The sequence below is a fragment of the Ursus arctos genome, unplaced genomic scaffold (genome assembly GCF_023065955.2).
Source record: "Ursus arctos isolate Adak ecotype North America unplaced genomic scaffold, UrsArc2.0 scaffold_32, whole genome shotgun sequence".
NCBI classification, from domain to species: domain Eukaryota; kingdom Metazoa; phylum Chordata; class Mammalia; order Carnivora; family Ursidae; genus Ursus; species Ursus arctos.
The window spans coordinates 26,534,812-26,546,939 of NW_026623008.1; the positions used below are offsets into that span (position 1 = coordinate 26,534,812).

General features: G+C 49.2%; 1 protein-coding gene across 1 annotated transcript in view; it reads right to left on the reverse strand.

Annotated features, from left to right (window-relative positions):
- Positions 1-9,925: 9,925 nt before the first annotated feature.
- The window catches only part of CLSPN (claspin), a 30,350-nt gene continuing 28,147 nt past the window's right edge, over positions 9,926-12,128 (reverse strand). Inside the window, exons 23-25 of the mRNA XM_044390536.3 lie at positions 12,043-12,125; positions 11,621-11,782; positions 9,926-11,319 (exon numbers count right to left, since the gene is read on the reverse strand). Coding sequence (XP_044246471.3) covers positions 11,209-11,319; positions 11,621-11,782; positions 12,043-12,125 — 356 coding nt within the window. The 3' untranslated portion in view covers positions 9,926-11,208. The remainder of the gene's footprint in view (positions 11,320-11,620; positions 11,783-12,042; positions 12,126-12,128) is intronic.

The window sequence follows — 12,128 nt, forward strand, 5'->3', positions numbered from 1 at the left end:
GTGTCCCAGAGAGTCCTTAAGGCAGATGAGAAGGAAAGTCATTCCCCAGAATTGGCTCATCCTGGGAAAGAAGGCCTAGGAAGCTGGCGACCTAGTTGTTCTGTTCATCCATTTCTCGGCTGCCTCTTAAAGGTAAAGTGCCACTCATTCTATCAAGAAATTGCTGTGCGACCACTTTACGTAAGACCTGTCCTTTCCCTGCCCCCAGTATGGCTGTTTTCTCAGCTGTAAAATGAGGGGGACATACATCAAATCTGAAATTTTATTTTTTATTTTTTTAAAAGACTTTATTCGTTTATTTGACAGAGAGATCAAGAGCTAGAGAGCAAAGTAGAGGGAATGGCAGAGGTAGAGAAAGAAGCAGGCTCCCCACGGAGCAGGGAGCCCTACGTGGGGCTCAGTCCCAGGCTGCTGGGATCATGACCTGAGCCGAAGGCTCTAGACGCCCAACCATCCGAGCCACCCAAGGGTCCCAAATCTGAAGTTTTAAAGTTTTTTTTTTTTTAAGCCTTGGAATCTTTTTTTCCCCCACCCAAACAAAATCTATGCAGTATACCCAGATTGAAATCTTGTCTCCTCCCTGAACCCTCCACCCTAAATGGCTCCTGAAGAGGCTCCCAGGAAGCTGTTAAAGCTCGGATGGGGCACAATTTCAAATGCCCTGCACCTCGAGAACCTAGGAGAGGAGATCCCTCCACTCACCGTCCCTGGCTCCCCTGAAAGGGGCAAGGAGAAACTGAGGGGGTATTTTGGAGCTGCTGCTGGGGGAGTGAAAGGTGGTATAGACTCTTTCTCCTCCGTGCACCCAAGTGGTAAATAGCCTCTTCCAAACTTCTTTCACCTCGAGACCAGAAAGCCAAATCCAGGGGCGCCTGGGTGGCACAGCGGTTAAGCGTCTGCCTTCGGCTCAGGGCGTGATCCCAGCGTTATGGGATCGAGTCCCACGTCAGGCTCCTCTGCTATGAGCCTGCTTCTTCCTCTCCCACTCCCCCTGCTTGTGTTCCCTCTCTCGCTGGCTGTCTCTATCTCTGTCAAATAAATAAATAAAATCTTAAAAAAAAAAAAAGAAAGAAAGCCAAATCCAGGGTCCTGAGACTGTGGGAAATCCTAGCGCCCACAACAGAGGGAGTGGGCTAGAGAAGCTGATGGGAAGGAGGACTGCGAGAGGGGAGTGCCTGTTCCACCCCCTTCCTAGCAGCTGTCTCTGTGGGCTCCATAATCCCCAGGCCTTGGCCCCCACACACCCCCTGGCCGCCCACCTCTCCTCCACCCACCCCATTCAGCGGTAGGAGGGCACGGTATCAGCACAGCTTTTCAGGGCCTGACAGGTCCTTTCTGGGTGCCCCCCACATGTAACCACTTAACCCCCAGCACAAAGGGCCTGGCTGAATGGGCTTGGAGCCGGCGGCTCGTGCAGAAGGGGAGGCCTCAATAGGATTTGGGGAGCTGGGTGTATAAACCGCTCTGCTCCAGCAGCCCTCAATGGAGGAGCTGGAGTCGGGGCGTGTGCCGAGGGGAGGAGCCCGGCAGCTGCATCCCACCCCTGAACAATGATTTATTCATTCCCCTGGCACACACAGAGAAAACAGGCCGGGGGGAACGTGGACCCACAAATCGCCCTTGGCCTCAGCTGATTCCCATGGCAATCGAGCAACTCAGAGAGCCCCCTCCCATTCATAAAGTGTTGCCTCCAGCCAGCCCTTCCTCTTCCCCGCCGGCGAGTAGCGTGCGCCACGAGGACGAGGACAACATTAAGGGAGGCCTTTAGTAGCCTGCAGGTCAGGCGGGCTTGCTCTTTGAATTGGCTCCACCCAATCTCAACCTCACTCTCTGAAATCTTCCTGGTCAGGGTTTTCTCAAACCCATTTCACAGCCAGAGAAGCTGATGCGGGGGGGGGGGGGGGGAAGGCACAGAGCTTGACCCATCTCAGGACTGCCCCCGGGGAAGGACTGAAAAAGAAGTAGGGTTTGGGGTTTAGCCTGGAAATAGCCTACAGATAAAGGGCATGCAACAAAGGCTTGCTGGGTGAGTTAATAGCTGCTAACAAAAGGTACCCTGTTTGTTGTCTACACTCCTTTCCCCAGCCCCTATCCTCCAGCCACATCTGGCTCCGATTCCTGGAACAATCTTAGGGAGAACATTGGGGGTTAGGGAAGAGAGGGAAGACAGGTAGGTAGAGATGCTTAAACCAGTAGATTAAAAAAAATGTTTTTTGGGGGGTTGCCTGACTGAAGGTAGAGCATGCAACTCTTGATCTTGGGGTCATGAGTTCGAGCCCCATGTTGGGGGGTAGATTGTACTTAAAATTAAAAAATATATATCTTTAAAAAAATGTTGGGTGGTTAGGTGGTTTTGAGAAGCTAAATTGTGACAAGAACAAATTTGTTTTTGCCTTCTAGCCTCCACACCTCATGTCACCAGAACCAGATCAAAAAAAAAAAAATCATCATGATAAATAAAACTAAAAATCAATAATGTTAGCAGAACAGGGAGAACCAGATTGAAGTGGCCATCCTCAGACTGGCCCCTGGGCCTCCTGGCCCCAAGCTCATAATTACCCTGTCACACAGAAAACAAATCTATTGTGGGTGTTAAAAGTGGAGAGGTGGGAGATCCTGGGCGAGGAGGTTGCCCAGCACAGGAGGGGGAAGGGAGTTGCAGTAGGAAGACGGATTGGCCTTTGGTGCTGGGGCAGGAGGGGGGTCGTTTGAGACTGACAAAAATTAAGGCCTTGAAAATTTCCGAAAGTTTTCTTCCCTGAGACAGGAGGGTAGACACATGAAGGGAGGTGATCCTGCCTAATATTCAACAGTAGTGGTGGGAAGTCAGAGGGAGAGGTCCCCCAGCCCACTTTGCTGAGCCCAGGAGGGTGGGTTGCTATGCTGCTGCTGCCCTCTGGTGGACATAAAGAGTATCACCACCTCCAATGCTGGAAACTTGCTGGAAACAGCAAAGAAGTCTGTCTCCTTTCCTGTTCTAAAGCCTTGGCCACCAGGACTAGCACACCCCAGGAGACAGTTTAGCAGGGAGGACACTCATTAGGAAGTGCCCTTGGGATCAACATCTGTGGAAGGGGGGGTAAAGAAGCCAAACTGCCATTCAGGCCCCTGATAGCCTCAGCCAACTCCTCAGGGAACTCGGAAGGTTCGATGGCCCTTCCGAATTGTCCCCAAATGAGCTGAGATGGCCAGCCCTTCATACTCCTGTCACTGGATGCGGGCCATGCTGGAGAGGGGCATGACCTCAGGCAACGGGTGCTCTGCTGCAAAGGCAGTCCCCCACCGGGCCGGCCCCTGAAAGCTGTGTGCAGACAGTGCTCCCGGAAACTGGGCCAACAGGGTCTTCCTCCAAGTAGGACGGGACAGCGCATTCCCGTCTACCCCACACACCGCAGATACCCGTTAAACATGTGTTACACGAGCGAGCGGCCCTGTTAGATCACGCCTCAGGCTCCAGGCTCCGTGGGGACAGCCTGCAAGTCTGTTACTCAAGCACCTGATCTTGGGAAATGGTCCCAGGAGACTTCGTGCTCGAACTCGTGGGTCCATCCATTCAACAAACACTTATTGGGGTTTACTGTGTGCCAGGCCTGGAGGGAGACACTTTACCAATGTTTTTCTTTTTCTTTCTTTTTTTTTAATTTAAGATTTTATTTATTTATTTGACAGAGAGAGAGAGACAGCCAGCGAGAGAGGGAACACAAGCAAGGGGAGTGGGAGAGGAAGGCTCTGCTGGGAGCCTGCTGTGGGGCTCGATCCCATAACGCCGGGATCACGCCCTGAGCCGAAGGCAGACGCTTAACCGCTGTGCCACCCAGGCGCCCCTGTAACAATGTTTTTCTTATTTAATCCTCACGACAGTGCGCCAGTACTCAGATAATTCACAAGTTATTAAGTGCCTTTCACCGTGCAATGACACTTTTAAAAATGACACAATGGGACAAGTGCTATTGCTTCTGTCTAAGGTCCTTCGGGCCACAAAGGGGTGTCGCTGTGTTCTGTGTGTGCATGTATGTAGAGAGCTGGTTCTTTCTCTGCCTTTAGCCAGGGTATTTCCTCGATCACAGCCGAGAGTTGTGCCTCCGTGGCTTCTGGCTTGAATTCCTTTCTAACAGTGTTGCTGCTTGGAGGTCACAGAAGCACGGGCTTTAAAAATTCCTGGTTGTGGGACACCCGGGTGGCTCAGTTGGTTAAGCGTCTGCCTTCGGCTCAGGTCATGATCCGGGGTCCTGGGATTGATTTCCCCTATCAGGCTCCTTGCTCAGCGGGGAGCCTGCTTCTCCCTCTGCCCGCCGCTCCCCCTGCTTGTGTGCTCTCTCTCTCTGACAAATAAAGTCTTTAAAAATATAAATAAAAATTCCTGGTTGTAGCTACAGAGCTAGCTCCTTCCCTGGCTATTTAGAGGAGAGACCTCTCCTCATCCCTGGGGCTCTTTGGCCATCTGATCCTTAGAAAGTCATGAAAGGGTGAGTTCGACGTCTAATGTCTAACTTCCCTATCTGCATGATCATTTGGGGAGAACCTTGAAGGGACAAGAGGTGGACGTTTCTGCTCCAAAAACCTCTCTGTACCCTGTACCTCTCGCTAACCCGACTTCGTAGGAGGTGAGGGCTGGAGAGAGAGAGAAAGCTGTCAGCTGCTGTTCCATTATAGGCCTGACCCGTTCTCATCTTTGGCCCATTAAGTGTCCCAGCACTCCCAGCCACCAACATAAAGATTTTAGTTTTCTCATTTGGATTCCAGTCATAAAGAACTTGAAGGAAAAAAGGTGTGTATGTGTGTCGGGGGCGGGGGAAGCTTGGATGTCATGGAGAAATTTCTGGGTCTGACTACAGAGAGACATAAAGTACCCTCAATATTCTTCACCCCCTCCCAACCACACACACACACACACACACACACACATGCACACACACGCACACACACGCACACACACGCACACACGCCTTTCCTCCTGGGCCCCCAGAACCTAATTTTTCACGTTTGGAAAACCCAGATGATTTTTGCCTGGGTCCATCTGGTTTTCCAAATAACCTGTCTTTTTGATAAATAACATAAGTTAAATTAGACAAGACAAACAAAGAGAGGGGTGGGCAGTCAGCTTTTTTCCATCAGTCTCTGGGAGAGACAGGGGCCGAAAAACATACACCACGACTCACTCCCAACCCTGCCCTAGCACTTTCCACCCCTTAGACTGGGCCCTGGGGTTCCCCAGCCCTGAGCTGGGAGCCGCCCTGCACCCCCACACGCCGAGCCCACCAGCCAGCGAGAATACCAGACTGTGGTGCTTTCTACAATGAAGGGAACCCAGGCGTTCAGCCCCAGAGCTTCCTCCGAACACCCTGAGGCTGTGGTTGCTTCAAACCCCCTTTCCCATTATGTAGCCCACCACAGGGAAGAACTGGATCAATACACTGAAAATGAAAACCTCGAAGGTGAGAGAAGAGAGGACAGAAAGAGGGGACGGGAAGGAAGCGAATAGCGCCGACAGACAGTACGCCTACCGGGGCTAGCGCTCTGGCTCCCGGGTCTCAGAAGGTACAAGTGAGGTGACACCAGCCGTCCGCAAAGCCACGCCGATTCCCTCGGCTGGCCGCGAGCGTCCAGGTCCACGGTCAGCGTCCATCCCAGCCACGCCCGCAGGACCCAGCACAGAGCCGGCCCGCGGGCCATGGGCCGCTGGCTCTGGCAAGGCTCGGCTTCTCCTCCCCGCTCAGCCAGACCCTAACGAGGCCTGGGCCCATCCTCAGCAGCAGGCTCGTGGGCGTTACGCGGCCCCGTCCGTGTGTGCCATCCTTTCAGATCAATTTGTGCCTCGGATCCCAACCACCACCCTGTGAGCTAAACCAAGTCATCTCACTCGGGCCTCGTTTTCCAGATGAGGATAAAAGTTCAGAGAATGACTTCTTCAAGGTCATGCCACTAGGACGTTGCAGAACAAGGACGTAAGGCTTCACGCAGCGACTGTCTCCGCACTCTCCCCACTAGAAAGCTTCCTCGTAAGCAGTTCAGCTCCGAGCTTCTGACCGTTAGCTCTTCCAGCTCTTCCTGAGCAAGGACGTATTTATTGAATGATTCTATGCGCCGCGTACACTGTTACCTATGCTTTTTTTTTTTTTTTTTAACATTTTAAAAAAGATTTTATTTTTAAGCAATTTCTATACCCAACGTCGGGCTCAAACTCACAACCCCAAGATCAAGAGTCACACGGTCTACGGGCTGAGCCAGCCAGGAGCCCCTTTCATTACATATTTTTAAACAAAACAGATATGGTCTCTGCTTTTACAAAATTTAGTCTAATGGGGAAGACAGAACTACACAAACATTAAGGAGGCAAATTGTGATGAAAGGGGGTGTCTGGGTGGCTCAGTTGGTTAAGCACCTGCCTTGGGCTCAGGTCACTATCTCAGAATCCTGGGATCAAGCCCTGCACCGGGCTCCCTGCTCATCGGGGGTCTGCTTCTCCCAATCTCTCTGTGCTCTCTCTCTCTCTCAAATAAATAAATAAAATCTTTTTTTTTAAAATGTGGTAAAAGATGAAAAAGAAAAGGAAACTAACATAGGTGAGCTGATTAAGAAAGGGGTGGTAATGGAAGGCTTCTTGGAAGTTCAATCTAAACTAACATCTGGAGGATTATATACTAGAGTGAGACAAAAAAGGAGGGTGAGAGAAGGGCATGCCAGGAAAAGGGAAGAACACTTCGGAAGGCCCGGAGGTTAAGTGTAATGTGGAAGGAGAGTGGACAGGAGGCTGGGAGGCAGCGTTGGACGGCCTTGTAGGCCATGAAGTTTGAGCTCCGTTCTGAGCACAACGGAAACAATAAAGAAGAGGAAGGAGAGAGTTTTTTTTTAAGATTTTATTTATTTGACAGAGAGAGAACAAGCACAAACAGGGGAGCAGCAGAGGGAGAGGGAGAAGCAGGCTCCCTACCCAGCCAGAGCCCAATGAGGGGCTCCATCCCAGGACTCTGGGATCATGACCTGAGCCGAAGGCAGATGCTTAACCGACTGAGCCACCCAGGCGCCCAAGACACCAAAAGGTTTTAAATGAGGGAATGGCATCCTTCAATTTATGTTTATAAAAAGGTCACCCTCTGGCTGCTGTGCATAGATTAAATGGAAGGCAAGCTAAAATAGGAGAGGAGAGGTCAGGAGGCTGCCGCAGTCCGCTGGCAGGAAGTCATGGAAGCTTGGATTAGGGCACTGGCTATGGAGCTCTGAGGCAGTGGAGTCAAGATGCAATGTGGAAGTTGAACTAACAGGTCCCAGAGAGTGTTTGATCGTGGAAGTAAGGAAGGAGGTGTCAAGGATGCCCTTACAGGGGCGCGTGCTGGCTCAGTCAGTGTAGCACGCAACTCTTGATCTCAAGGATGTGAATTCAAGCCCCACGTTGGGTGTAGAGATTACTTAACAATAAAATCTTTGGGGCACCTGGGAGGCTCAGTTGGTTAAGCATCTAACTCTTGATCTCAGCTCCAGTCTTGATCTCAGGGTTGTGAGTTCAAGCCCTGCACTGGGCTCCACATTGGGCCTGGGGCCCACTTAAAATAAAAAGAAAAATGAATATTAAATAAAGATGGTCTTATAAATTAAGTCATGGGATGTAATATATAGCATGGTGACTATAGTTAATAATATGGTATCGCATACCACAAAGTTGCCAGCAGAGTAGATCATAAAATTCTTCTCTTTTTTTTTTTTAAAGATTTTATTTATTTACTTGACAGAGATAGAGACAGCCAGCGAGAGAGGGAACACAAGCAGGGGGAGTGGGAGAGAAAGAAGCAGGCTCATAGCGGAGGAGCCCGATGTGGGGCTCGATCCCAGAACGCCGGGATCACGCCCTGAGCCGAAGGCAGACGCTCAACCGCTGTGCCACCCAGGCGCCCCTAGATCATAAAATTCTTATCACTAGAAAAAAAAAAGCATAAGTAACCATGTGTTGTCATAGATGCTAATAAACCAGACTTACCGCGGTGATCATTTCCCAATATGTACAAATATCAAATCGTTATAATGTACGCCAAAAACTAATATAACATTATATGTCGATTACAACAAAAAAGAAAATCTTTTTGCCTCAGATTTGAAGGAATGAGGAAATGAAATAAAATCTTCATAACTTAAGAAAAAATTATGCCTTCAGGTTTCCAGCCTGAACGACTGGGTATATGAGGTACTTTTTCCTGAAATGAGAAACATTGGAGGAAGAGCAGGTTTTTAGAAGGAAGGAAGATCGTATACTTTTTTTTTTTAAAGTGAGCTCTGGGCCCAACGTGAGGCTTGAATTCACAGCCCGAAGATCAAGAGTCGCTCGCTCCACTGACTGCACCAGCTAGGTGTCCCGGGGAAGATCACATTTTTAAGATGCTTTTTAAGATCACACATTTGAGATGCTTATGAGACAACGGGCCTGTTAAGGAGTTGTCCACAAAACGTGATACAGTTGTGACAGTGGCGATTTCTTAGGTTTGCAGAATAGCACTTGACATAATGCATTCACGTTCATTTTCCACCTTAAGCCTCACAGCAGCTCTGAGACAGGCATGAATGACGAGCCTCATTTTATAGCCATACGTGGAGGCTCTGAAAGGTGTGGTATTATTCATTCAGCCTTTACTAGGCAACACTACATTCCAGGCCGCACGTCAAGGAGTGAGGAGAGGGGCCCTGGCTGGCTCAGTCCGTAGAGCGTGCAACTCCTGACCTCAGGGTTGTAAGTTCGAGCCCCATAGTGGGTATAGAGATTACTTTAAAATAAAACATTTATGAAAAAAGAAAAAAGGAATAGAATACAAGGTAGAAGATAGAATACCGTCTCAAGTATGACATGATCAGATATCATGACACCCCTCCCAGAAATACGCTCCCCTATTCTTAGGTGAACAAGTCTTAAGACAGGAAGCCCCATGAGTTATTGAACAAGTACAGGACATAAAGACCAAAACTGTCCAGTCTGAACCATTAGAAATTCTCGAAGGGTACAGTTTGTGGAGAAGCAGTTGAGATGAGGGATTGCAAGGGAGCTGAGAAGCTTGTCCTCATGCGCTTTGGTGAACAGAACCTGACGCTCTAGGCAAGAGGCCCTAGAACAGTCTGTACAACGGTGGACTGAATCAGTGAGATCAGAGACCCGTTCGCATGAAGTCAATACTGCGTGTCCCTTCCCCACGGTGTGGAACCAGGAGGTGGAAGGACAGACACTGAGCCTATCTCTCTCACAGACGCAGGGCTCTTACCCCTCCAGGTGTAAGTTCCAGGCTGGGAGTCCCAGCAGAGAGCTATAGCAGCAGGCCCTGGCGCCTGTTTCACTAAAACATCACTGAAGCTGATGGCTCAATGTTGGGGCACAGGCCTCTGGGTCAGGAGGCAACTCTCCACTTCAATCCTGTTAGCAAGGTTGAGGCTTCCCTTGCCCTAAGACAGCATACCCGCATGGGAAAAAGTGACCCAGAGCAGAAGACCCAACTTCGCTTTCTCCCAAGAGTGCTTTCTTTCCAGAGCCTAGGACAGAAAACTTTGGGTCCCTGGATATCTTTTGCACTGCTTTTCTTATCCTCAGTGGTCAATTCCAACCCTCTTCTTCTCTCCCCGCAAAAAGGATCTGGGAAAGCAAGAGGGGAGAAATATCTCGCCCTCCTTCCCAGCTCTCTTTTGCGTGGCCAAGGCTGCCTGCCTGGGGCCCTGTTTAGAGGGCTCAGAGGGAGGGGCATTGGCCCTCACCTTAGACCCAAGGCTGCCAATCAAAGAGCTATACCAGGTACCATTGATGTAAGCTCTTCTCACTTGCACTGAACCAAAGGCACTTGGGGAGTTAATGTGATCGATTCAGCAGAGCAGAGAGGGACAGGGAGGCAGCCTGAAAACCGTGCTTCTGAACATCAGACAGGCACTGACTGAAGAATGAGCACCCGATCTGGACGGCAAACCCTGCCTTCGGGCATTGAGATTTATTGAAACGCTACATACATATTAAAACATCTTTATATACACTTTCCCCATTACAAGATTACAAATATACAAATTCAAAGTCAGCATCTTGTGTATTAGAAACAACTGGAGAAAACCTACACCCTAACTCCAGCAAACTGGTGTTCCCCATCTGCCCGTAACGAACTGGCACAATCCATCCAATCTCTCGAGTCTAGCTCCTGACAGTGAAACCACAGTATTCACTTGGAATGTTTTTCCAAAGCAGCAGTGACACTCAGTGCTGAGGGGGGGAAAATCTGTCTAGAATTCTGAGAGCCTCATGATTGTTCAGGGAAAACTGGGAATGGGGGGCAATTCTCTTCAACAATATTTTGATTATAAACTCGATAGTGGTCTTCTCTCTAAATAAGCAATGAAGTTGTCCTCTGACTGCGCAGGGCAATGAATAAACCCAGTTGAATGCAATAAAGAATGGTTATACATCTTTTTGTCAGGATGAGAAGGGAGGTCCTTGAGCAACATTGTTTCATGTTGAGAATTTAGTTCCTGGAGAGAGCTCTCTCAGCCCCATTAGATACGTAATATGGACAGACACCGGGTGTGTGTAACCCTTTATCTTCAGCCTCGTAGTCAAGAAAATTAGGGCCAACGTCCTTCTGACTTGGGTACCGATTTGAGTCCTTACTATAAGGGAAGCAAAGGTTAAGCAGCAAGTTGAGGCTTTTGGGAAGACGCATACAAGAAAACAGAAGGGGCGAGACAAACATAACAGCCCATCTGTTGGTTCTGAGGTCCTCCAAGAAGGCTCTCTTTCACTGAGTCCAGGTCACTGTGGGGTACATCCTAGGGTGTGAAGGATTCCTTCTGGTATCGACATTCCCTGTTTTCTGGAATTTTCCGTAATGCCACATTTGTTCCTCCTCCTCCTCCAACCACCCCTTTCACAAAGAGCTCTCAACCCAGGAGGCTGCTAGGATAAAATATTAAATACATAATGGAGGAAGTGAGCCTTCACCCAAGCATGCATGAGTTAATGTTGTAAACACTGCAGAATTAAGATTAGTGGTCAACCCAGCAGATAATACTAGGGAAGGAAAAAGCCGCCCAGAGCGGTGCAGGGGGAAGAACTGGAATCTCTGTCCGTAATCTTAATGCACTGATTATAAAGTGGAGTGGAGGGGAGGGGAGATAGTCCACGTGAACATCGGTTCCGATCTTCAACACCAGAAACTTCTCAAAGCAGTCTCAACACAGGTGCCAGCACCCCTGATGATGTTAGCTTTCCAAGTATCTGAAGATGCTTTGCTTCAATCCTGAAGTGCTGTCATCTGTTTTGAGGCGCTTAGGTGAGGGGGATGTCATTAAAGATGCAGCCCTTCTCCTTACCTAGAGAGCAGAGAGAGAGTCAGGACCAGCTCAACCCTCATACGAGTACTTATCTTAAATTAGCTCTTAAGGAACACGTAGTTAAATCATGGACTTTTAGGGAAAAGAGAAATATAAACTTTCCAGGAAAGTTTCAAAGCTGATTACCTAGCTTTGGGGGGTAGCAGTCCTCTTGTACTTTAAGATTAACACCGGCAGTGTAAGCCTTTAAGCCAGAAATATCTACATATTTTATTTACGAACGAACAAACAAACAAATCTTGCCGCGGAGAGTCACCAAATCAGTCCTCAAATTCCCTACCTGAGGCTTAGGCAATTCCTTCGCTGCCTCGGCCTTAACAGGAGAAAGTGTATGGAAGACAAAGTTTCTTAAATTTCGGGGTGCACTGGGGTTCAGGTCAGAGAGGGTAGCCAGTTTCTGAAGCACAGCTTTGGGCTGGTTTAGCAGTGAGCCCGTCTTCAACTGAAGAGAGAAGAGTCGATTAGCATCAGATCCCAAGTGCCAAGGGCAGAATGAGAAGTCAGCCCCGCCCTGACTCCGCAGGTCTCGAGGGGACATATTTCTACCCTGCTCAAGTAGAAGACAAAGAGCAGACCCCTTCGACACCCACTTTCATTTCCTGCAGCCTCCTCCTCCCTTAACGACGAGTACTCCCTCAGCCTGACCTGGGCCTAGAGAACCTTGCAGATCATGACATCAGGCTAACCAAGTCCCCAACCAACCTGATGGGCACTTTCCGGCCTGATGGCTTCAAAAGGATTTCTGAGTAAAGACTTTGGTTCTTGAATAACCACAATGCGATTGGCTG